The 27,968-nt window shown below is 41.7% G+C and overlaps 1 protein-coding gene across 1 annotated transcript in view; it reads left to right on the top strand.

Annotated features, from left to right (window-relative positions):
- Window positions 1–27,968, top strand: part of megf11 (multiple EGF-like-domains 11) — a 289,636-nt gene that overhangs the window by 48,852 nt on the left and 212,816 nt on the right. Inside the window, exons 2-5 of the mRNA XM_034288058.1 lie at window positions 12,157–12,796; window positions 21,187–21,354; window positions 26,827–26,928; window positions 27,723–27,823. Of these exons, the coding sequence (XP_034143949.1) occupies window positions 21,230–21,354; window positions 26,827–26,928; window positions 27,723–27,823 (328 nt within the window). The 5' untranslated portion in view covers window positions 12,157–12,796; window positions 21,187–21,229. The remainder of the gene's footprint in view (window positions 1–12,156; window positions 12,797–21,186; window positions 21,355–26,826; window positions 26,929–27,722; window positions 27,824–27,968) is intronic.

Here is a 27,968-nt window from a genome sequence, read left to right as displayed (position 1 = left end):
TCAGTTCTCCTTCTCCACTAAGTTCTCCTCCTCCACTATAAATCCTTGTTGATATGAGGGATGCTTTTTCTGAATTTTCCCAGTCTCCTCCCGTTTTGAACTTAGGGGCCCATGAGGTCCTGGCACACATCTGTGGAGTACCTGGCTTGGGGGAACCATTGCTGTCCCTGTCAAGAGTACTCCTGGTTCTGTTGCAGATCGAGACGATGCCTGACGATTTCAGCTGCCACTGTGCTGACACCTCCCCCTCCCATTTTTGTCCCTTTCCTTGTCCATCTGGTCATGCTTCTGACCTGGACTAAGTTTAAATAGACTCTAGACTCAGCCCACACCTATTTGTTAATTATTACAATTGTAATCTTAATCTGTTCACCTGGCACAGCCAGAAGAGGACTGGTCACCCCTCTGAGCATGGGTTTCTTCCTAAACTTTGGCATTCTTACAGAGTTTTTCCTAGCCAACGGAAATTCAACACTACTGTTGTTTGCTCCTTGCGGTTTAGTGCCGGGTGTTTTGTAGAAGCACTTTGTGACAACTGCTGATGTAAAAGGGCTTTATAAATACATTTGATTGACTGATTGCACCATGCACTAGACATCTTAATGCCTGATGTCCACCAAATGCTCCAAATTTTGCATATGTTATTTTTGTCGGATGTCCTTGAGTATTTTGTTGTACTTGACTCACATGTGCTTTCACAAACACAATATAGGTTTGAAACGGCCAAAATGCTCACTGGAGCAGGATTGCTACTACAGTTGGGTTATCTGCACAGTTTAATGTGATACTGTAATTAGCTGTGGACTGTAATTAGCTGTGGAGGTGTGGGCTAAACTACAGCAGAATGGTTAACTGATACAGTAGTTTGATAATAAGATAGCTGACTTGTTAGCTATCAAACTAGGCTAATTCGTTTTTGAGTTGGTTAGGTACTATAGCTTCTAAAATAATTTTTTTTAGCAGATTATAACATGTTGCCTGCCCAATGTAGATTTGACATTGTAAATAATATAAAATGTGATAAACCTGACATTTTCTGACTAGTTGGCTATGGTCTTGTACACAAAAGGCCTATTCCTCTAAAATATTGTTTATGACACTGAACCCGAAACTTTTAATAACCATATTGTTTTCTATGTGGGACAGTAATTCTTGGTGCCACTCGCTAACTTGAAGCAGACATCTTCGCTAGCAGGTGCAGTGTTAACTCAAACTAACATTGAAAATCCATCAAGTATTTAACCAAAATTAGTCCAGGTATTTAAGTAATCTACAAAAATACTAAACAGCACCCACAAGAAAAACAATTATGGATGTACGATGCATTGTTGCCTTTGCGTGAAGCGCTAATCATTCAACGTTTTTGGAACTGAAAATCACGTAAGTTGGGAATTTGGATATTGCACATGCCAATATAGCTATTTTGATTATATTTCTATTAATTGTGTTGTTACCCCTGACTTTTTATAAGACTGTTGTTACCCCTGACTCTGTGTAGGACTGTTGTTACCCCTGACTCTATGTAGGACTGTTGTTACCCTTGACTCTATGTAGGACTGTTGTTACCCTTGACTCTAAGTAGGACTGTTGTTACCCCTGACTCTATGTAGGACGGTTGTTACCCCTGACTCTATGTAGGACTGTTGTTACCCCTGACTCTATGTAGGACTGTTGTTACCCCTGACTCTATGTAGGACTGTTGTTACCCCTGACTTTTTATAAGACTGTTGTTACCCCTGACTGTGTAGGACTGTTGTTACCCCTGACTCTATGTAGGACTGTTGTTACCCTTGACTCTATGTAGGACTGTTGTTACCCCTGACTCTGTGTAGGACTGTTGTTACCCCTGACTCCATGTAGGACTTTTGTTACCCCTGACTCTTTATAAGACTGTTGTTACCCTTGACTCTATGTAGGACTGTTGTTACCCCTGACTCTATGTAGGATTTTTGTTATCTTTGACTCTGTGTAGGACTGTTGCAACCCCTGACTGATTGGTGTATAATCAAATCTTGGTCATTTCAGAAAACAAACTAATATCTTAGAAAGGAGAGACAAAGACTCTTGACTTGTGCAGAATGTTTGTCGTGTTCCTGGCACTTTGTTTCTTTCAGTTGTTGAACAATGGTTGCTTTTTCAGCAGTTGGTGGTCCTCCTGTAATAGCCTCCTCCTGTTGTGAGGAGAGAAACTGTGTGTGAAACGGTCCAGTTTCCTGAGTAATCACAACAGCTGTAAACACACACACAGCCAGAGGTGAATAGGCCTTCTGACTGGGATGATATTGTGTTGCTGTTGTAAAATCTACACCATTGGAGATGTCGAAGAAACAAGTTGTCCATATTGTGGTCAGGCAGAGGGGGTGCAGTAAGACACATGCACAGACAACCACATACACACGCACACACACACATACAAACAGAGAAAAATTCAGAGAACAGCAAAATATTGATCAGTTTTCTTCCTGTTATTGTTGTGTTGGAGTATTGGAGTCTTAATTCAGAATGATCATTATGACACCACAACACCACCCTCATCCCTGTGGCTTTGGTTAAATACTCCAACACCACAACACCACCCTCATCCCTGTGCCTTTGGTTAAATTCTCCAACACCACAACACCACCCTCATCCCTGTGGCTTTGGTTAAATTCTCCAACACCAAAACACCACCCTCATCCCTGTGGCTTTGGTTAAATTCTCCAACACCACAACACCACCCTCATCCCTGTGGCTTTGGTTAAATTCTCCAACACCACAACACCACCCTCATCCCTGTGGCTTTGGTTAAATTATCCAACACCAAAACACCACCCTCATCCCTGTGGCTTTGGTTAAATACTCCAACACCACAACACCACCCTCATCCCTGTGGCTTTGGTTAAATACTCCAACACCACAACTCCACCCTCATCCCTGTGGCTTTGGTTAAATACTCCAACACCACAACACCACCCTAATCCCTGTAGAACACCACAACACCACCCTCATCCCTGTGGCTTTGGTTAAATACTCCAACACCACAACTCCACCCTCATCCCTGTGGCTTTGGTTAAATACTCCAACACCACAACACCACCCTCATCCCTGTGGCTTTGGTTAAATACTCCAACACCACAACACCACCCTCATCCCTGTGGAACACCACAACACCAACCTCATCCCTGTGGCTTTGGTTAAAACCAGTGTACTACAGAGAAACTAATGTGCAGTTTGGGATGCCGAAAAACTCAAACCCAAAAATGGAAATACTACTCTTTCCTCCAGTCCTTGTTTCTCTATTATCCTCTCCATTCATGTCAGATGTCAAATTGTGGATGAAGTCAATTGTAGTAAAGTAGCCTATACAGTGACCAACTAGATCGGTCTCTGTAGAAAGATTTGTGTCTGACTAGATGTGTCTCTGCAGAAGGTGAGGTGCTCCCTATATTTTCTCCTAAAACTCAGATGTTGAAGCCTGTGCCAGCAGAAATGACACAAATATCTTTTGTCAGCTCAATATCTGAAATGTGTTGCTTGTTCTAATAGTTTGATGAAATTATTTATGAACTGAAACCGCGTGGCTTTTGGTTGGTTTGAATCATATCACACTACTGTTTTTATTACATAAAACTTCCATTGGAAGATGCACTTTTCCCCACCACTTGGCTCCAGAATGATGTAACATTCTGTACAGTAATGACAAGTTGAGTAAATGTCATTTTTGTATTACTTTCCTTGGCAGCAGTTCAACAGCTCTTAATATCTATTAATTATAACTCTATTAGTTGTGTTAGTTATATCTTTTTTGTTTTCTATTGGTTTTCCCTTCATTGGTTTTCACTGGTTATACCTTTTGGGGTTTCTACCAGTTCTAACATTATTTGTTTCAATTGGTTATAGATTATATTGATTTCTATTAGTTATACCTTTATACAACCCTTGGTTTCTACATTCTGTTGGTTATAATAATACACAATATTATTGTAATAATACTCTTTATTGTGTTGGTTAATGAGGACGTTTAGTTAAATAGATTTTAGAATAAGGCTGAAAAGGCATCAATTTGTGGACGAAGTGAAGGGGTCTTTCTGAAAGCACCCTAGTTTGGAGGTTGCAGGTGGTTTATTTGGAATTAAGGGCCTTTGAGGTTGAAGAAACATAGCTGTCCTGTGCACCATACTATTTCTAAATTCAGATGCATTAATATTGGTATGGTTACCTCTTTGTAGTGATAGCCACCACAAGGACTTCTTGTAAAGGGTTTCCACTGTATGTTGGTACATTGCAGCTTGGATTTCCATTCAGTGTTTTAGTGAGGTTGGGCACTAATGTTAGGCGATGAGGCCTGTTTCAAATTTGGCATTGCAAGTCGTCCCAAAGCTGTTTGATGTGCTTTGACATCAGGGTTCTGTGCATGCCAGTCAAGTTCTTCCACACTGAGCTCGACAAACCCTTTCAGTGTGGTCTTTGTGAGTATTGTCATGAGGAAATATGAAAAGACCTTCCCAACGACTTAAGACTTCACTGGAACTAAGGGGCATAGGCAGAACCATAAAAAAAGCCCACGGACCATTATTCCTCCTCCATCAAACTGAATGTTGGCACTATGCATTTGGGCAGTTTGCGTTATCCTGGCATCCGCCAAACGCAGATTTGTCTGTTGGACAGTAATATGGTGAAGCGTAATTCATCACTCTATAGAACACGTTTTCACTGCTCCAGAGTCCAGTGGCGGTGAACTTTACACCACTCCAGCTGACACTTGGGATTGCCCATGATTCATCATCCATGGAAACCCATGCCATGAAGCCCCTGACGAATGGCTCTATGCTTTCAGAGGCAGTTAGAAACTCAGTAGCGAGTAGAACTACTGAGCACAAGTTTTTCACACTTCAGCACTCTGTGGTCCCGTACTGCGAGGTTGTGCGTCCCACCACTGCGTCCCACCACTTCTGTTGCTCCTGGACATTACTACTTATCTCATCATAAAATAAGGCAACACACAAATATTTTTATAAATTTCTAATCTAAAACCCACTGATCAGATATGCCCTCTGCACTTCCCCGATCCGCAATGGTGTCCAGCTGGTGTCCAGTAGCCCATTTATATATTACAGTATTGCGTCACACTGGTGATGGTGGTACAGTAGTAGACAATTCTTTCTGAAGAATTGTTTCTGAATTATAGATGGACTTAATATCACTCTCAAAAATAGATATCTGTGTCAACATTCTTCAGAGTGTAGAAGAATGTTAGTGGGGATTTTAATAAATATTTTTTTAACTTCCCTAGGATGTTACAGGGAAGTCTCTAGGATGTTACAGGGAAGTCTCTAGGATTTTACAGGGAAGTCTCTAGGATGTTACAGGGAAGTCCCTAGGATGTTACAGGGAAGTCTCTAAGATGTTACAGGGAAGTCTCTAGGATGTTACAGGGAAGTCTCTAGGATGTTACAGGGAAGTCCCTAGGATGTTACAGGGAAGTCTCTAAGATGTTACAGGGAAGTCTTTAGAATGTTACAGGGAAGTCTCTAGGATGTTACAGGGAAGTCTCTAGGATATTACAGGGAAGTCTCTAGGATGTTTTAGGGAAGTCTCTAGAACGTTATAGGGAAGTCTCTAGGATGTTACAGCCTCTTCACTACAGGGCACCTTACACATTTATTTGAAAATACTTTATAAAATGCTTATTTTCTTTTATGTCTATGGTTGTTTTGTCTAATATTGTCTATATGTTTATGGTTGTAATGTCTAATATTGCCTATGTATGTCGGATTGTTATGTCTGCTATTGTCATGTATGTTTCTGGTTCTTATGTCTGATATTTTTATGTGTGTTCAGTTTTGTTATGTCTGATATTGTCATGTTTGTTCAATGTTGTTATGTCTGATATTGTTTTGTGTTTATTGTAATATCTTATATTCTCATGTATGTTTATGGTTCTTACTTATATTATCATGTATGTTTATGGTTGTTTTGGCTAAGGATCTGAGTGACTTTGACAAGGGCTAGACGACTGGGTCAGAGCATCTTCAAAACCTGCAGCCCTTGTGGGGTGTTACCGGCCTGCAATGGTCAGTACCTATCAAAAGTAGTCCAAGGAAGGAATAGTGGTGAACCGGCGACAGGGTCATGGACGGCCAAGGCTCATTGATGCACGTGGGGAGTGAAGGCTGGCCCATGTGGTCCGATACAACAGACGAGTTAATGCTGGTTGTGATAGAAAGGTGTCAGAACACACAGTGCATCGCAGTTTGTCACATATGGGGACGTATAGACGTAGACCAGTCAGGTTTACTGCCGAAGGCGCCTAAAAAGGGCATGTGAGCATCAGATCTGGACCACGGAACAATGCAAGAAGGTGGCCTGGTCTGATGAATCACGTGGGCCGGGTGTGCATCGCTTACCTGGAGAACACATGGCACCAGGATGCACTATGGGAAGGAGGCAAGCCGGCGGAGGCAGTGTGATGCTTTGGGCAATGTTCTGCTGGGAAACCTTGGGTCCTGCCATTCATGTGGATGTTACTTTGACATGTACCACCTACCTGAGCATTGTTGCAGACCATGTGCACCCTTTCATAGCAACGGTATTCCCTAATGGCATTGGCCACTTTCAGCAGGATAATGCGCCCTGCCACAAAGCAAAAATGATTCCGGAATGGTTTGAGGAACACTATGTTATGGCTAATGTGTATGTTTATGGTTGTTATGTCTATTATTGTCTATTTATGGTTGTTATGTCTATTATTTTTTATGTATATTTATGGTTGTTATGTCTATTATTGTTTATGTATATTTGTGGTTGTTGTGTCTGTTATTGTCTATGTATATTTATGGTTGTTATGTCTAATTTTGTCATGGATATTTATGGTTGTTATGTCTATTATTGTCTGTGTATATTTATGGTTGTTATGTCTATTATTGTCTATGGATATTTATGGTTGTTATGTCTATTATTGTCTGTGTATATTTATGGTTGTTATGTCTATTATTTTTTATGTATATTTATGGTTGTTATGTCTATTATTGTTTATGTATATTTGTGGTTGTTGTGTCTGTTATTGTCTATGTATATTTATGGTTATGTCTAATTTTGTCATGGATATTTATGGTTGTTATGTCTATTATTGTCTGTGTATATTTATGGTTGTTATGTCTATTATTGTCTATGGATATTTATGGTTGTTATGTATATTATTGTCTGTGTATATTTATGGTTGTTATGTCTATTATTGTCATGGATATTTATGGTTGTTATGTCTATTATTGTCTATGGATATTTATGGTTGTTATGTCTATTATTGTCTATGTACAGTATATTTATGGTTGTTATGTCTATTATTGTCTATGTATATTTATGGTTGTTATGTCTATTATTGTCTATGTACAGTATATTTATGGTTGTTATGTCTATTATTGTCTATGTATATTTATGGTTATGTCTGATTTTGTCTTGGATATTTATGGTTGTTATGTCTATTATTTTCTATGTATATTTATGCTTATGTCTATTATTTTCTATGTGTATTTATGGTTGTTATGTCTGGTTTTTTCTGTGTATAATTATGGTTGTTATGTCTGATTTAGTCTGTGTATATTTATTGTTGTTATGTCTATTATTTTCTATGTATATTTATGCTTATGTCTATTATTTTCTATGTATATTTATGGTTGTTATGTCTGATTTTGTCTGTGTATATTTATGGTTGTTATGTCTGATTTTGTCTGTGTATATTTGTGGTTGTTATGTCTATTATTGTATATGTATATTTATGCCTATGTCTATTATTTTCTATGTATATTTATGGTTGTTATGTCTGATTTTGTCTGTGTATATTTAAGGTTGTTATGTCTGATTTTGTCTGTGTATATTTGTGGTTGTTATGTCTATTATTGTATATGTATATTTATGCTTATGTTTATTATTGTCTATGTATATTTATGGTTGTTATGTCTATTATTGTCTGTACGTAGGAGGCGGTCAGTAATCGTAACCAACCATTACACAGTCTATTATCCTCCAATAAGAAAGGTTTATCCTACCTAATACCCTTGTATTTACCCCTATGGTCCATTGGTCGATCGATAGAATATATGACAGTCAGATGAACAGATTCTAGTAGGAGGTGTGGACAAGGTGTGTGGGGCCTATCAGTAACGGCCACCCCATGTCTTATCTATTGTCCGTTGTCCAGTGTTATTCAGCACTGATGCATTGTGTTGTTTCTCATGCCCATAATCTCTCATTGTCTAATATTGTCTATGTAGCCTATGTTTACAGTTGTTATGTCTGATGTTGTCTTTTTATATGGTGAGCACTTGGGATGAGACAGCCTGTATGAATAAAGGTTTAATTTTAAAATTAAATAAACAAATTAATTTACTATATTTAGGCCTTTTGGATGTAATTATTGGTTTGATGGAGTTTTCCTTTATCTGACAGATAAAATATAAATTAGTTTCCGGACCCAAATTGGATAATTTTCCTTTTTCTGTGATTTTAACAGTTTATTGAGAAAATGAATAGATGTGGCTACCTTCAAACAGCTCACAGACAATTCCAACATCTGTGTTGCTAGGAATCCACTGACTTTAACTATTCATTTGAATCTCATGTAATGAGTTTTTTTTTTTTATAGCTGAGAGGACATTGTAGTCATGGAACCTGTTCTTATAAAGCAGCTCTCTCTTGTAGCCTACAAGCTCCATGTTTTTATTCATCAGTTGTTTGTAGCGCACGGTTGCAGTTTTACAGAAAAAACTGGATGTTGTTTTATTGTCTTATGTTCACTCTGATGAAACACTAGCTATTCTCTACCTCCCTTCTATGGAGTGAGTGAATGCAGCACACGAACAGATTATTTAGAGAACTATGGTCAGTAAAACAGTGTTAAAATGTAATTGTGTATCCAGAGTACCAAATAAATGTGAATTAGGACTTGAATGCTGAATTGGGGGTTCACTTACTCAGATGAGATGTGTAAGTGGCTATATACAATTATAAACGTGATTTATAATTATAAACGAGAGAATGCGATGTGCTGACATTTCATTCAGTGTAACTTTAGTGTTATAAACAGGCATTACTACATGGGACCTTTTGGTTTGAATGAGAGGCTCGAAGGCCCAAAGGAACACAATAGTTACAATGAACTTCTCTGTCTCTCTGTGGGGAATAAATTACAGCAGCAGAGAGTGGTTGATGAGTATTTTAACACAGGAGCTACATTTTATGAACCCATACCTAATGTTACACTGTACATCCACAGGTAGGTAGGGCCATTCATAATAGGAAGGTCCACATTACGTAACCTTAGAGAGTACAATATATAGAAGAGACGTCTAAGATTGAGAAACGAGTTACAGTGGGGTATGAAGACTGTCTGTCCCATGCAAGTCGGTTGTATCTTCTGGTTTGTGTTGAGAAGAGTATCGGCCTCTTTGACCTCACCTCTTTTGAATCTTTCTCCTTTTTATGCATATCTGTAATATCCATCTGTATAACCATCTGTAATAACCTCAACCTGAGTAGGTAGAAATCATTAGAATGTACATTTACAGTGTAAATTGGGTGCAAATAAGGTCACCTATTTTTGTATACAGTTCAATGGGGACACTGGTGTTTTTTCCACAATTCAGGGCTTCTATGTTTGTTTAACAATATATTTCTGTTGGTTAAAAATGTGTTTCTACAGTTGATAACTATTGTTTCTATAGTTGATTTCTATTCGTTTTAGTTCTATTGGTTTCTACTGGCTTTAAATCCTTTCCTTTCAGTAACTCAGCAGTGTCTTAGTTACATTTACAACAATATTGATTCCCCCTTACCTTCAATGAAGACATTTTGTTTCCTATTAAAATGTTCCACACACTCTATTTATGAAGTGTCATTAGTTGTTTTCAGACATTGTGATTCCAGGACCGTTTTAGGCTCTTAACACGGTCCTTCTCCCCCAGTCCTCACCCCTCTTCACCGCCGCCTCTACTGGGCCCTGACACACATCATTAACATCTCTACATCTGATGGAAAACAAAATGATGAATTATTTATTGAGTTAAAGAACAAAAACAGGACAGCAATTTTATTGTAATGTTGTTTTGATCATGATTCAGATCACAGCACCAGAGCACAGGGTAGAGGATCTTAACACTGACCTCTGACCCTGTCTCTCACTAAGAATAATTAGTGTGTGAGTCTGTGAATGTGGGTCTGGGTACGGGTGTGTTTGATTTCTATGAGTGTGGCTGTCTGTGAGTGTGTTTATGATCCAAGTATAACATTACTTCTGGGGATCAGAAATACAAACCTGACAAATAAGTCAGGTTGTTTGGGTGATCCCCACAAGATTTTTTGGTGTATCCCCACAAGGTTGTTTGAGTGATCCCCTCAAAGTTGTTTGATTGATTCCCAGAAGGTTTTTTGGGTGATCCGCTCAAAACTGTTTGGACATTTCTCAAAAAGGTGTTTGGTCGATCCCTGCAAGATTGTTTGGTCGATCCCCACAAGATTGTTTGGTCGATCCCCACTAGGTTGTTTGGGTGATCCCCACAAGGTTGTTTGGTCGATCCCCACTAGGTTGTTTGGGTGATCCCCACAAAGTTGTTTGGTCGATCCCCAATAGGTTGTTTGGTCAATCCCCACCAAGAATAATTTGTTGTGGAACGACGTAGAGATTCTACAGTAACATAGAGTATGGAAATAGACTCACATTTGCACAAATAATAGACACTGTATTTAATATAAATAAACAAAAATGTGTCAGTCTTGAACACTACACGGACCAGTGTACCACATTCACTCAGAGATACTATAGGGATTATATGCAAATTAGCCATCTCATTTACTGAAATGTTTGTTTACCCCCAATATCAAAAGCACAACTTTAGATTACAAAATCTTTCACTAAAGCCCTAATATTCCCTTTAATGTTTTTCTGCAAAAATGTTAATTCCATAGGAGTGCTTTAGGAACATACCAGTTCTGACAGGTAAGATCCAGGCTCTCTCTCACTCACTTGTGTACTAACAACACAATTATATCAACTAGCCAGAGAGCTAGTCAGAGAGAGGTGAGCAAATAACGTAACGATGGAACCGTAAATAAAGTTTTAAACTTATTCAGTGTGTTAACATTTCACTGGTACTTCTTCAGCCTGTTTGTTAATGTGTGTTTCTCTCCCAATCTGGTGTCAATCCATATTACAATAGTAACTTGCTTGTCTGACTATATACAGCTCCGGAACAAAATTAAGAGACCACTGCAACTTTTTCTTTCCATTCCAAAAAAGTCGAAAGGGAAGGTTTTGAATCAGCAACAGAAGGGTTCAAATTAAGAGACCACTGCAAATTGAACGTTTCTGTTCCTCACTCAAAACCTTCCTTTTCAACTTTTTTTGGAAAGGAAAGAAAAATGTGCAGTGGTCTCTTAATTTTTTACGGATCTGTATGTTAAATGTGTATAAAGTTCATTGAATTTGTTAGGTAGTTAGTAAAGTGATTCACATTTCTTTCAATTTAGTGAACCAAATGGCCCCTGCATACAACCATTATTATCTGAACATAGATGCTATCTGAACATAGATGCTACAGCATAGCTGTAGAATAGATACTGAATAGAATTTTTTTTTTAGAATGCCGGTTTTGCGGTATACAAATACAATTGATATATTTTACATATTATGATTATCTGCTTGCTTCATACCTGCAAAGTACTTTAGAGGGTGTCAGTTCCACTTTAACAAAGAGTGTGAATTCCACTGGGATTATGGTCATTATTAACTCAGAGATTAAGGTATTTATCTCAGATTATGTGGTCATTACTAACTCTGTAAGTATGTTCATTATTTACTAACCCTGTGATAATTTATGGTCATTATTAACTCAGAGATTAAGGTATTTATCTCAGATTATGTGGTCATTGCTAACTCTGTAAGTATGTTCATTATTTACTAACCCTGTGATAATTTATGGTCATTAGTAACTCTGGGATTATGGCCATTATTTTTCTAACTCTGGGTGTATGTTCAATCCCTACCAACTCTGGGTATATGGTCATTCTTTACTAACCCTGAGATGATGGTCATTCTGTACTAACTCTGGGATTATGGTATTTTATTTACTAACTCATGGATTATGGTCATTCTATATTAACTCAGTGTTTGTTTCTCCACCACAGGTCCAAGACCCATCGACTCTTCTGTCCGTGTTTGTCTTTGACTAGTAGAACATTGGGACAACACAACCATTTGATCATCAGAGCAGTTAAACATTGAAACATCAGAATTTCAGAACATTAGTCAGAACATAAGTAGTAAAACAGTTGAAGAGCAATGCCACTGAACACCTGAACCTCTGAACATTAAAACACCTTAAAATCAAACAGTAAAACACTATAGCCATACAACATCAGAACAACCAAACAGTAGAACACTATAGCCATACAACATCAGAACAACCAAACAGTAGAACACTATAGCCATAAAACATTAGACAAACCAAACAGTAGAACACTAGAGGCATAGAACATCATAACAACTGAACAGTTGAACACTAGAGGCATAGAACATCAGAACAACCGAACAGTAGCACACTACAGCCATAGAACATCAGAACAACCAAACAGTAGCACACTAAAGCCATAGAACATCGGAAACAACCGACCAGTAGAACGCTAGAGGCATAGAACAACAGAACAACCGAACACTAGAACGCTACAGCCGTAGCCCAACAGTTATCTGACCAGTGTTCCAACAGTCTCTCCAACTATTATCTACACCACCCAGGGACCATAGGAAATATCCTGGGATTACGTTGAGGTGAGCTAAATCGCTGAATCCCCCAGGCACATACAGCTGTTGTCGTTTCTTTCTTCAAAATGCCCTCACTGACATCTCACTGTGGGATGAAAGCTCTCTCTCAGTTCTGTCAAACCGAGTTACTTCCCTGGAGACTTTTAGTCTTGCAGGCCTGGGTACGTATGAGAGTAAATGTAGGTCCAAATCTTAAAAAGACTGATAGGCTGGAAGAGAGGCCTTAGAAGAGAAGAGTTCCACAGATTTCCCCAGGTCACAGAAAAAAGGATTTGGGGTTTTTGTGGAAAGTGTTCTGCAATTTACATGGATCCTAAAATGCTCCCACCTGCATCCCAAAAAGTTTCTGCCTGGATACTGAAATGTTTTTTCAAAGGGTTCTCGCATTTGAACAGACAGAGAACCCATTCAAAAGTATTTTTTCTAAAGTGCTTACGATGCTGCTGTGGTTCTATAAAGCAGGGTCCATTGATATTCTTACATTCTGAACAAAAGAGTCCACAGGTCTAGTGAGAGAAGAGCACTTATTAATTCTGCTGAGGAATTCAATGCAACCATCAGGTTTAACGAGCATCAAAATTGAACAAGTCACTCAGAAAAGAAATCATGACTCTGGAATCTGTAAAAAAAAAAAGATTACCCCCAAAAAACATTGGTCCGTCTAATAAGAATGTCTAGACACATCAATTACCCCATTCTTTAAAACTCTGAAGTCTTCACTTTCATTTGATAGTTTGGACACTACTGGTAGTCTCCAAACTGTCGTGCCTAAAACAACTTAAGCCTAAACTTATTCTGAATTGTAAAATGTGTAAACATGAATCATACCTATTACACAACATACTTCTTAATTCAAGTAATTACATCCTGTGTAATTTTGAAAGACGTTTTAAACATATGGGTGTTCTTGAGCCTTAGCAAACAGAACTAAGAAGGTTCTAATCTGGATCCCATATACAACTGATCCATAATTTGTGACTCAAAAATATGCAGCACTCCTCACGGCCCTCACTGGAGCAACTCACAAGTACACTGCTCTAAAATATTAAGGCAACACGTCATCACAGTGTAACACCAAGTAAATTAAATGTCCAGATATCAATCTGTCCCGTTAGGAAGCATAAGCGATTGTGCATCAGTGTCACCTGTTTTAGTGCAATTGAAAGTGACAACAGGTGCACTGAGGAGGCAACAGCAAGACAACCCCCCAAATAGGGAATGCTTTTCCAGGTGGTGGCCACCGGCAATTGCTCTCTCCTTATCCTTCCTGACTGACTCTTCTCGAGTTTTGCGTATTGCGAGTGTCCTCGTCACTGCTGGTAGCATGAGGCGATACCTGCAGCCCATTCAGGTTGCAAAGGAAGTTCTGCTCCTCCAGGATGGCACATCCATATGTATAATCGCAAGAAGGTTTGCTGTGTCTCCCAGTACAGTCTCAATAGCATGGAGGAGATACCAGGAGACGGGCTGTTATGCAAGGAAAGCTGGACAGGGCATCAACCAAGCAGCAATTGGACCGTTATCTGCCCCTTTGTGTGAGGAGGAACAGAAGGAGCACTGCCAGAGCCCTACAAAATGACCTCCAGTGGGTTTCTGGTGTGCATGTTTCTAACCAAACTGTCAGAAACAGACCCAGTGTGGGATTTAAGTGTTCCTTTAATTATTTTGAGCAGTGTATTTAAGTCCTCTCACATATGTAATTCAAGTCACAAATCTGTAAAATGCAGGTGACAAATGCTGTAACAATCACAAAAACATGTTAGACCATTAAAAACGGTCTTACATTTATTTTCTTATCATCATTTGTTTTTGTTAATGATTCATCATTTGTTTTTGGATTCTAAAATGTTTGTTAAACCATATGCACATACACTCACCTAAATGATTATTAGGAACACCATACTAATACTGTGTTTGACCCCCTTTCGCCTTCAGAACTGCCTTAATTGTATGTGGCATTGATTCAACAAGGTGCTGAAAGCATTCTTTAGAAATGTTGGCCCATATTGATAGGATAGCATCTTGCAGTTGATGGAGATTTGTGGGATGCACATCCAGGGCACGAAGCTCCCGTTCCACCACATCCCAAAGATGCTCTATTGGGTTGAGATCTGGTGACTGTGGGGGCCATTTCAGTACAGTGAACTCATTGTCATGTTCAAGAAACCAATTTGTAATTTTTCGAGCTTTGTAACGTGGTGCATTATCCTGCTGGAAGTAGCCATCAGAGGATGGGTACATGGTGGTCATAAAGGGATGGACATGGTCAGAAACAATGCTCAGGTAGGCTGTGGCATTTAAACGATGCCCAATTGGCACTAAGGGGCCTAAAGTGTGCCAAGAAAACATCCCCCACACCATTACACCACCACCACCAGCCTGCACAGTGGTAACAAGGCATGATGGATCCATATTTGTCATTCTGTTTACGCCAAATTCTGACTCTACCATCTGAATGTCTCAACAGAAATCGAGACTCATTAGACCAGGCAAAATTCTTCCAGTCTTCAACTGTCCAATTTTGGTGAGCTTGTGCAAATTGTAGCCTCTTTTTCCTATTTGTAGTGGAGATGAGTGGTGCCCGGTGGGGTCTTCTGCTGTTGTAGCCCATCCGCCTCAAGGTTGTGCGTGTTGTGGCTACACAAATGCTTTGCAGCATACCTCGGTTGTAACGAGTGGTTATTTCAGTCAAAGTTGCTCTTCTATCAGCTTGAATCAGTCGGCCCATTCTCCTCTGACCTCTAGCATCAACAAGGCATTTTCGCCCACATGATTGCCGCATACTGGATGTTTTTCCCTTTTCACACCATTTTTTGTAAACCCTAGAAATGGTTGTGCGTGAAAATCCCAGTAACTGAGATTGTGAAAATCTCAGACCGGCCCGTCTGGCACCAACAACCATGCCACGCTCAAAATTGCTTAAATCACCTTTCTTTCCCATTCTGACATTCAGTTTGGAGTTCCTAATAATCCTTTAGGTGAGTGTATTTCTTAACAGTGACTTTTATTTAACAGTTCCATTATCCATTATATATTTGTGACTCACTGTATATATTTGTGACTTGCTGCTTACAAGTTTACAACATTTTAATAGAAATTAGTCTTTATTGCTATGGAGTATACAGATGCATTAAAAACTGCATACTTAACATAGCTAAAATGTATACAGTGCCAGTCAACGGTTTGGACATATTTGCTCATGGGTCGTTTTTTATTTTTATTATTTTCCACATTTATTGAATAATAGTGAAAAAAATCTAAACTATAAAATAACACATGCAATCATATAGAAATCAAACATATAGAATCATATTGTTATCAAACATATGGAATCATATAATAATCAAACATGGAATAATGTAGTAATCAAACATATGGAATAATGTAGTAATCAAACATATGGAATAATGTAGTAATCAAACATATGGAATCATGTAGTACTCAAACATATGGAGTCATATTGTAGTCAGAAAAGGTCTTCTTCAAAGTAGTCACCCTTTGATGACATCTTTTCATCTCCATTATGCATCTGAGAGATTGCTCAGCTTACTTTTAAATGCATTCCAAACCCAGTATTTGTGGTAGAAGTATAATTCTCCTTAGTTATATTGCAACTTCTCAGGCAAAAATGTATTTTGATCATTCTGAGCACCGTGGATGGACACTAATGGGTTACACAACCAGTGCACCTAAATGACCAGTACATTTCTCAAATATTCGGTCAGTTAATATGCTGCCAGTCACTATTTCTTTGCACCATATTTTCCTAATGGAAACCTGGTAGTGTGTGAGTATGTCTTTGTAGGTATGCTTGTATAAGTGTAAGTATGTGTATATGCATGTAAGTGAGTTTGTGTGTGGGTGTTTATGTGCCTGTCCGTATATGTGTCTGTGTTGATAAATATTTCTGTTAGAGAAGTGACCATGTTAGAGACGTTCAGGTACCATTGAACTACTGTTAGAGACGTACAGGTCCCATTGAACTACTGTTAGAGACGTTCAGGTACCATTGAACTACTGTTAGAGACGTACAGGTCCCATTGAACTGCTGTTAGAGTCATTCAGGTCCCATTGAACTACTGTTAGAGATGTACAGGTCCCATTGAACTGCTGTTAGAGTCGTTCAGGTCCCATTGAACTACTGCTAGAGATGTACAGGTCCCATTGAACTGCTGTTAGAGTCGTTCAGGTCCCATTTAACTTCTGTTAGAGACGTACAGGTCCCATTGAACTGCTGTTAGAGTCGTTCAGGTCCCATTGAACTACTGTTAGAGATGTACAGGTCCCATTGAACTGCTGTTAGAGATGTACAGGTCCCATTGAACTGCTGTTAGAGTCGTTCAGGTCCCATTTAACTTCTGTTAGAGACGTACAGGTCCCATTGAACTGCTGTTAGAGTCGTTCAGGTCCCATTGAACTACTGTTAGAGATGTACAGGTCCCATTGAACTGCTGTTAGAGTCGTTCAGGTCCCATTGAACTACTGTTAGAGACGTACAGGTCCCATTGAACTACTGTTAGAGACATACAAGTCCCATTGTAGTGTTGTTTGAGATGTACAGGTCCCATTCAACTGCTGTTAGGGATGTACAGGTCCCATTGAACTACTGTTAGAGATATACAGGTCCCATTGAACTACTGTTAGAGACATACAGGTCCCACTGAACTACTGTAGAGGCGTACAGGTCCCATTGAACTAGTGTTAGAGACGTACAGGTCCCATTGAACTACTGTTAGAGACATACAGGTCCCATTGAACTAGTGTTAAAAACGTACAGGTCCCATTGAACTAGTGTTAAAGACGTACAGGTCCCATTGAACTACTGTTAGAGACGTACAGGTCCCATTGAACTACTGTTAGAGACATACAAGTCCCATTGTATGTTGTCAGAGATGTACAGGTCCCATTCAACTGCTGTTCTGGATGTACAGGCCCCATTGAACTGTTGTTAGGGATGTACAGGCCCCATTGAACTACTGTTAGAGACATACAGGTCCCATTGAACTAGTGTTAAAAACTTACAGGTCCCATTGAACTAGTGTTAGAGACGTACAGGTCCCATTGAACTACTGTTAGAGACATACAGGTCCCATTGAACTAGTGTTAGAGACGTACAGGTCCCATTGAACTACTGTTAGAGACGTACAGGTCCCATTGAACTACTGTTAGAGACATACAAGTCCCATTGTATGTTGTTAGAGATGTACAGGTCTCATTCAACTGCTGTTCTGGATGTACAGGCCCCATTGAACTGTTGTTAGGGATGTACAGGCCCCATTGAACTGTTGTTAGGGATATACAGGCCCCATTGAACTGTTGTTAGGGATTTACAGGCCCCATTGAACTACTGTTAGAGACATACAGTTTCCACTGAACTGCTGTTAGATACATAAAGGTCTCATTAATTTACCCTTAGAGACATACAGGCCCCATTGAACTGTTGTTAGATACATACAGGTCCCATTGAACTGTTGTTAGAGACATACAGGCCCCATTGAACTGTTGTTAGAGACATGCAGGTCCCATTTAACTGTTGTTAAAGACAAACAGGTCCCATTGAACTGCTGTTCGAGAAGTATTGGGTAGCATGTGCAACTGAAATACAGGGATAGCAGAAATTAGTTTCTTTAGGTAGATATATATGTAACAATTGAAAATGCAAGTACAGTGGCAGTTCTAAATGTGCAAATTAGGTGCATTTTGGCATTTGCAAATGAAATACAGGAATAGCACGTACCTGTACGTGTACAAAGTCTGAAAACTTCCTTATCAGACTTTGTAAGGCAGTGACAGAGTTCAGTAGTACAAAGGCTGGGTGTGGTTAGTGATGGGTCACAGAGTTCAGCAGGGTTACAGCAGATGGAAAGAAACTGTTCCTGAGCCTGCTGGTGTGAGAATGGAGAGACCTGTACCGCCTGCCTGATGGGAAGAGGGCAAACAGTTTGTGGCATGGATGTGAAGGGTCCCTGGTGATGCTGCGTGCCCTGCACAGACACCGCTTGCGCTGGAGGTCTGGAATGGCTGGGAGCTGGGTACCAGTGATGTGTTGGAGGTCTACGATGGCTGGGAGCTGGGTACCAGTGATGTGTTGGAGGTCTACGATGGCTGGGAGCTGGGTACCAGTGATGTGTTGGAGGTCTACGATGGCTGGGAGCTGGGTACCAGTGATGTGTTGGGCGGTTTTCACCACCCATTGCAGGGCCTTCCGGTCGGCTACGGAGCAACCGTCACTGAACTGCTGTTATGGTCTTACAGGTCCCATTGAACTACTGGTAGAGACATACAGGCCCCATTGAACAGTTGTTAGAGACATATAGTTCCCATTGAACAGGTATTAGATATGTTTAAGTCCCATTGAAGTGCTGGTAAAGACACTTATGTTAGACACGTAAAGGTCCCACTGAAGTGCTGTCAGAGACATACAGGTCCCATTGAACTGCTGTTAGAGACATACAGGTCCCATTGAACTGCTGGTAGAGACATACAGGTCCCATTGAACTGCTGGTAGAGACATACAGTTCCCATTGAATAGTTGTTAGAGATGTACTGTTCCTATTGAACTGCTGTTAGATACATACAGATTCCCATTAAACTACCCTTAGAGACATACATGTTCATGAACATGTTCACATTTGCCTACAATGTGTCATGCCCAGGTGCATGTGACTGTCCAGAACTCTAAAGCCTAATGTATCGTTCACAAGCCCAGGTGGATGTTACTAACCAGAACTCTAAGGCTTAATGTATCGAACACAAGTCCAGGTGCATGTTACTAACCGGAACTCTAAGGCCTAATGTATCGAACACAAGCCCAGGTGCATGTTACTAACCAGAACTCTAAGGCCTAATGTATCGAACACAAGCCCAGGTGCCTGTTACTAACCAGAACTCTAAGGCCTAATGTATCAAACACAAGCCCAGGTGCATGTTACTAACCAGAATTCTAAGGCCTAATGTATCGAACACAAGCCCAGGTGCATGTTACTAACCAGAATTCTAAGGCCTAATGTATCAAACACAAGCCCAGGTGCATGTTACTAACCAGAACTCTAAGGCCTAATGTATCGAACACAAGTCCAGGTGCCTGTTACTAACCGAAACTCTAAAGCATAATGTATCGAACACAAGCCCAGGTGCATTTTACTAACCGAAACTCTAAAGCATAATGTATCGAACACAAGCCCAGGTGCATTTTACTAACCAGAACTCTAAGGCCTAATGTATCGAACACAAGCCCAGGTGCGTGTTACTAACCCGAACTCTAAGGCCTAATGTATCGAACACAAGCCCAGGTGCGTGTTACTAACCAGAACTCTAAGGCCTAATGTATCGAACACAAGTCCAGGTGCCTGTTACTAACCGAAACTCTAAAGCATAATGTATCGAACACAAGTCCAGGTGCCTGTTACTAACCGAAACTCTAAAGCATAATGTATCGAACACAAGTCCAGGTGCATGTGACTAACCAAAACACTAAGGCTTAATGTATTCAACACAAGTCCAGGTGCATGTGACTAACCAAAACACTAAGGCTTAATGTATTGAACACAAGCCCAGGTGCATGTGACTGTCCAGAACACTAAGGCCCAAATGTATCGAACACAAACCCAGGTGTGTGTGACTATCCAGCTAATCTTTATATTTTCAGTCTACCCTCCCTGGATCTCAGTTGGATCACAGTTGGATCTTTTTCAGGAACACACCCTACTGTCCATCTCCAACTGCTTGGAACAGCATGCTAGCCTGTCCACTTTGCAGAAAGATTGAAGTGAAGTGGCCTGCCTGAAAACAAAGTTGCTTATTTCTCAGAATGAGTATGAGTTTCCAGTTCCTTAAATTGCATAGCAGTCTGTGTCTAAAGAACAGCTAATGATACGTGCTACTGGAATGGAGCATTCATTCTCCAGAATCAATGTTCAATACTAAAGGTCTAGCACGTCCTGCTCCGTGTGCAATCTGAGGAGTTGAGACATGAAAAGGGTTTTCTAAATATTAAGTTCTATATTACAGAAAACAGTGTAATTCCTTATGACAGAGGCTGACTAAACCTCAATGCAAATAGCAAGTTGAAACTTGGAGGAAGAGGTGATCTTTGGTCTTAAGTAGTTGAGTGCCAGAGAGAGGGGCTAGATTGTGTGTGTGTGTGTGTGTGGGTGTGTGAGGGAGGGAGAGTTAGATAGCGCAAAGGAATAAAGGAAAGAACAAATCGTAAAACACAATTATGTTTGTTGTTGTGATACAAGCAAAACACATGAGTTCAAAAAATTTGACACAGGCCCAGCCCTAATGTGGTGACATTGACCTATGATGTCACGTATGTAATTCACATGCATTGTGGTGTCTACATGTGGGACATGCCTGTCTTCTAAACAGATCTTCATAATCCTCTCTCATAGGTTGGCACGCCCAGTCTAACTCTCCCTCATTCAGGGTGCCAACATGGATACTACTATCAGTCCCTTCTTGACCCGAACCCTGACCCTGGTGGTTGTCCTGGGGGTCACCACACCCAGTGTCTGGTCCCTAAACCCAGATGACCCCAACGTCTGCAGCCACTGGGAGAGGTGAGCAATGAACCATTATTCTTAATTTACCAGGTAAGAATGACAAGAAAATAATCTCATTGAGAGGAACAAGTTGGGAGCAGTTGGCTAAAACTGCTTTACTTACTAACAGAACAACTGATTCTCTACCCATTTGTGACAACTATTGACAGGTTATGTTAACTACAGACATGTGCTGACTACAGACATGTCATAACTACAAAACTGGTTGTGCTGAGTACTGACAGAAAGTTCCGAAAGCCAGCTATAAACAGACATATAAGGAAGATCTCAATGGCATCTTCCTATATCCTCTCTCTTTGTTTTCCTCCTCAATCAATCAATCAAATGTATTTATAAAGTCCTTTTTAAAACAGCAGTTGTCACCAAGTGCTTTACAGAGACACCCGGCCTTAAACCCCAAGGAGCAAACAACAGTATTGTTGGATTTCAGTGGCAAGGAAAAACTCCCTAAGAAGGCCGAATTTTAGGAAGAAACCTAGAGAGGACCCAGGCTCAGAGGGGTGACCAGTCCTCTTCTGGCTGTGCCGGATGAGATATTAAGAGTCCAATTAGAATAATAAATACATTCCTCTGGGCTATATCCAGAGTCTATTTGATTCTAGACTAGGTCAAAAGTATGACCAGGTGGACAAGGACAGGGACAGCAACGGGCCCCCCAAACCAGGTACTCCGCAGGTGTGGACCAGGACCTCATCTCCTCCTAAAATGTTAAACTGGAGGAAACTGAGAAAAGTTAGAAAGTGCATTCCTCATATCCCCCAGCACAATAATATAGCAGCGTAACACCTTGGAACTGAGACGAGGGGGTCCGGCGACACTGTGGCCCTACCCGGGGGAGGCCCCAGACAGGGCCCAACAGGCAGGAAATCAATCCACCCACATTGCCAGGCATCAACCAAAGGCACACCCACCAACCGCCACCCCCCTGAATGAGGGCCGAGTATTGCCAGCAGCGTACAGACCAATTGCACAAGTGCGCAACAGAGAGACAACAACAAGCCAGTGACTCTTCCCCCGAAAGGCATTGGAGGGAGGGCATCCCAGTGGCGACGAGAGCCCACCTGGCAAGACAGCAAGGGTTAAATGAGACAAACAATGGTTCTTCCCCAATTCTTTGTCCAGTGAACTTTGAGAAGGAGAGCAGGGAACAGGATGCTGTGCCTTTACAGACAGATAGTAGGGTGTGGAGTCTAGAGTCATTTACAATGCCACTATGTGATGGTGTTGTGGAAAATCACAGAATGATAGAAATATGGATACCAATAGTAAACCTGTATGCTTGGAAGCAGTGATCTACCATTGTAGAAGCCAAACTTCATGAAGGATGGTCACCCCAGCTTTTATCCAGAGAGAAAGGAATACGTCTGGGAGTGGACAACGAATGTCTTGAGGCCAGGGGAGATTCGTTTCCTGACAAATCCATCAGTCATTCAGGGTTAAAGATAATTCCTTTATCCATCAAAAGGATACATTCCTAGCCTCTGCACCCTGATTACCAGTGATAATATTAAAAAAAAAATGTTTATCCACAATGGTACTCTTCTGTCTATGTAATTGTACCTCTATGATTGTACTGACCTATCCGTAGGACGGTACTGACCCATCTGTAGGATGGTACTGACCCATCTGTAGGACAGTACTAACCCATCAGTATGACGGTACTGACCCATCAGTAGGACGGTACTGACCTGTCCGCATGACAGTACTGACCCATCAGTAGGACGGTACTGACCCGTCCGTAGGAGGGAACTGATCCATTTGTAGGACGGTATTGACCCATCATTAGGAGAGAACTGACCAGTCCGTAGGACTGTACTGACCCATCCGTAGGAGGGAACTGATCCATCTGTAGCACGGCATTGACCCATCTGTAGCACGGCATTGACCCATCTGTAGGACGGTATTGACCCCTCTGTAAGATGGTACTGACCTATCCATAGGAGGGAACTGATCCATCTGTAGGACGGTACTGACACATCCATTGGACGGTCCTGACCCATCCGTAAGAGGAAACTGATCCATCTGTAGGACGGTACTGACCCATCCGTAGGACGATACTGGCCCATCTGTAGGAGGGAACTGATCCATCTGTAGGACGGTACTGACCCATCAGTAGGACGATACAGGCCCATCTGTAGGAGGGAACTGATCCATCTGTAGGATGGTACTGACCCATCCGTAGGAGGGAACTGATCCATCTGTAGGACGGTACTGACCCATCCATTGGACGATACTGACCCATCTGGAGGGCGATACTAGCCCATCTGTAGGGTGGTTCTGACCCTTCCGTGGGGCAGTTCTGTTCCATCGGTAGGATGGTATTGACCCACTATTGATCCGTTAGAGAAGGAGGAACTGCATCTCGAGCTGGTGATGAAAAACAGTCCATAACTCACTGAGTTGGGTGCTGCCAAATCCCAGGATGAGAAAGGATTCCATTGACTTATTTACTTTGATGTATTATCAGTAGTCAGAATAGATTTGTTTTGGCCATCAGGACGTTGCCAAGTGTTCAGACCGATCCCTGGACAGGAGATCATTTTCCACTCTGCAGACAGGCAGGCAGAAAACAAAGACAGCCTGGTAGACAGGCAGGAATACGGACGGACAAACAGAAGGTGAGCCAAGGAATGTTGATCCATTTCCAGTGCGTCTGTGGGACAGTATTGATCTGTCAGAGGAGAATGAGAGCCATGCAGCCGGTACCTACAGGTCCAGATGAAATTCCCAACCGGATAATTGATCAACCAACGACTTCTCAGCACTCTCATCCTAATCAATCAACACATATCAGCCATGTTGCCTGAATAATTATTAGTTGTGCAAGGTGGTGCCTGCAATTTATGAGAAATCTGAAGGAATAATTCCTCCTGAAGAGGGGAGGAGAGGGCTGGTAAGATGAATTGTCTCTCTGAGGTGATTCCTGGCCAACTCTCTGTGGTGAGGATAGTTAGGGATGTCTGATGACACTAATTAATTCCTCACTGGGATTACATATACCACTGTCTACCTGAGGTCTGTTATTTGGACTTATTGTTTTGTGGTCTTTAATTTGGACTGTCTGTTGTGGTTCGGTGATTTGGACTGTCTGGTTAAGGGTCTGTGATATGGACTGTCTGGTTTGGTGTCTGTGATTTGGACTGTCTGGTTTAGGGTCTGTGATATGGACTGTCTGGTTTGGTGTCTGTGATTTGGACTGTCTGGTTTGGGTCTGTGATTTGGACTGTCTGGTTTGGTGTCTGTGATTTGGACTGTCTGGTGTGGGGTCTGTGATTTGGACTGTCTGGTTTGGGGTCTGTGATTTGGACTGTCTGGTTTGGGTCTGTGATTTGGACTGTCTGGTGTGCGGTCTGTGATTTGGACTGTCTGGTTTGGTGTCTGTGATTTGGACTGTCTGGTGTGCGGTCTGTGATTTGGACTGTCTGGTGTGCGGTCTGTGATTTGGACTGTCTGGTGTGCGGCCTGTGATTTGGACTGTCTGGTTTGGTGTCTGTGATTTGGACTGTCTGGTGTGCGGTCTGTGATTTGGACTGTCTGGTGTGCGGTCTGTGATTTGGACTGTCTGGTGTGCGTCTGTGATTTGGACTGTCTGGTGTGAGGTCTGTGATTTGGACTGTCTGGTTTGGTGTCTGTGATTTGGACTGTCTGGTTTGGTGTCTGTGATTTGGACTGTCTGGTTTGGTGTCTGTGATTTGGACTGTCTGGTGTGAGGTCTGTGATTTGGACTGTCTGGTTTGGTGTCTGTGATTTGGACTGTCTGGTGTGGGTCTGTGATTTGGACTGTCTGGTTTGGTGTCTGTGATTTGGACTGTCTGGTTTGGTGTCTGTGATTTGGACTGTCTGGTGTGAGGTCTGTGATTTGGACTGTCTGGTGTGGGTCTGTGATTTGGACTGTCTGGTTTGGTGTCTGTGATTTGGACTGTCTGGTGTGAGGTCTGTGATTTGGACTGTCTGGTGTGGGTCTGTGATTTGGACTGTCTGGTGTGGGTCTGTGATTTGGACTGTCTGGTTTGGTGTCTGTGATTTGGACTGTCTGGTGTGAGGTCTGTGATTTGGACTGTCTGGTGTGAGGTCTGTGATTTGGACTGTCTGGTGTGGGTCTGTGATTTGGACTGTCTGGTGTGGGGTCTGTGATTTGGACTGTCTGGTTTGGGGTCTGTGATTTGGACTGTCTGGTTTGGGTCTGTGATTTGGACTGTCTGGTGTGCGGTCTGTGATTTGGACTGTCTGGTTTGGTGTCTGTGATTTGGACTGTCTGGTGTGCGGTCTGTGATTTGGACTGTCTGGTGTGCGGTCTGTGATTTGGACTGTCTGGTGTGCGGCCTGTGATTTGGACTGTCTGGTTTGGTGTCTGTGATTTGGACTGTCTGGTGTGCGGTCTGTGATTTGGACTGTCTGGTGTGCGGTCTGTGATTTGGACTGTCTGGTGTGCGTCTGTGATTTGGACTGTCTGGTGTGGGTCTGTGATTTGGACTGTCTGGTTTGGTGTCTGTGATTTGGACTGTCTGGTGTGAGGTCTGTGATTTGGACTGTCTGGTGTGAGGTCTGTGATTTGGACTGTCTGGTGTGGGTCTGTGATTTGGACTGTCTGGTTTGGTGTCTGTGATTTGGACTGTCTGGTGTGAGGTCTGTGATTTGGACTGTCTGGTTTGGTGTCTGTGATTTGGACTGTCTGGTTTGGTGTCTGTGATTTGGACTGTCTGGTGTGAGGTCTGTGATTTGGACTGTCTGGTTTGGTGTCTGTGATTTGGACTGTCTGGTGTGGGTCTGTGATTTGGACTGTCTGGTTTGGTGTCTGTGATTTGGACTGTCTGGTTTGGTGTCTGTGATTTGGACTGTCTGGTGTGAGGTCTGTGATTTGGACTGTCTGGTGTGGGTCTGTGATTTGGACTGTCTGGTTTGGTGTCTGTGATTTGGACTGTCTGGTGTGAGGTCTGTGATTTGGACTGTCTGGTGTGGGTCTGTGATTTGGACTGTCTGGTTTGGTGTCTGTGATTTGGACTGTCTGGTGTGAGGTCTGTGATTTGGACTGTCTGGTTTGGTGTCTGTGATTTGGACTGTCTGGTTTGGTGTCTGTGATTTGGACTGTCTGGTGTGAGGTCTGTGATTTGGACTGTCTGGTTTGGTGTCTGTGATTTGGACTGTCTGGTGTGGGTCTGTGATTTGGACTGTCTGGTTTGGTGTCTGTGATTTGGACTGTCTGGTTTGGTGTCTGTGATTTGGACTGTCTGGTGTGAGGTCTGTGATTTGGACTGTCTGGTGTGAGGTCTGTGATTTGGACAGGTGTGAGGTATTGTGTATTGGATTGGTGTGAGGTATTGTGTATTGGACTGGTGTGAGGTATTGTGTATTGGACTGGTGTGAGGTATTGTGTATTGGACTGGTGTGAGGTATTGTATTCTTTAAAAGCATGTTGTAGTAGGATGGTGTTGCTTATTTGTAAATGCTGTTTTAATCACGGTCCTCTAGCTATGCTGTGACAGTCCAGGAGACCTACGCCCACCCCTTCGACCAGGTCTATTATACCAGATGCACGGACATCCTCAACTGGTTCAAGTGCACCAGACACAGGTGGGTACCAGGTGTTAGAATACAGTGTGTCAGATCCTCTTGTGCAGCAGCCTTCTGAAGTGTCCCCGTTCATTATTGTCCTGAAGTCATTTTTATACCCATGGTTACCCATGGCAGGTAACGCTTTTTGTAGACGTCAAATGCTGTGTCCCTAAGATTTTATGGCTTTGTCTGCTGTAATGCGTCTAACTGGGCCTTAATCCCAAATCACATACTACTCCCTATGGACAATGGCCATGAGAAGGTCGCTAGTGAATATTGTGCCGTTTGTGCCTGACAGTGATGTGGCAGTGTGACCGTCATCATACGCAGCATCACATTTAATCACCGCATTAAGGTTTTATAGTCTACTGTGGACATCTCAACTCAAAGCTAAGCGCATAGTGAGTGAGTCACTGGTCAGGATATAAACTTGTCTAAAGTAGATCGATTCTGCCTCCAGGTGTCCTTCAACCCAAAGGAGACTGGTCTGTTTTCTGTCATCTTTAATTCACTTTGTTTGTTTTCTTCTCTAAAGACTTGGCAGTAGTGTGAATGTTGGGCAAAAAGTTAAGGCGCATTTGAATATCTCTCTGTCTCTGTCCGCCCATTAACTTTCCGTATCTTTCTCTCTATTCTTCCTTTTTCTCTTCCTCTGCCTGTATTTCTCTCTAGCTAATTTATCTGTCTCGATCTGGATCTCTTCTTTCTCTTCTGATGGTTTAGTTTGTCTGGCCCTTGAGGGATTGAAGGGTTGCTCTGTGTCCTCTCTCTCCCAACGTGACACAATGCCTCTCCTCTGTCTTTGGTTACAGGATCAGCTATAAGACGGCTTACCGGCGGGGTGTCAGGACCATGTACCGCAGGCGATCCCAGTGTTGTCCAGGTTACTTTGAGAGCGGAGACTTGTGTGTCCGTGAGTTCCAATTTTCTGCTTCCTGTCATTGAAACAGCTTGAACAAAGTCCTGTTGTGAAAATGCGAAGACATCAGTTATAAGAACTGAAAACCATCAGATATATCAACGGACAAACCATCCGTTATGACACCTGAAAAACAGAA

The sequence above is a fragment of the Esox lucius genome, chromosome 19 (genome assembly GCF_011004845.1).
Source record: "Esox lucius isolate fEsoLuc1 chromosome 19, fEsoLuc1.pri, whole genome shotgun sequence".
NCBI classification, from domain to species: domain Eukaryota; kingdom Metazoa; phylum Chordata; class Actinopteri; order Esociformes; family Esocidae; genus Esox; species Esox lucius.
Note: the sequence above shows the minus strand (reverse complement) of the source record. Positions and strands in the feature narration are given on the sequence as shown.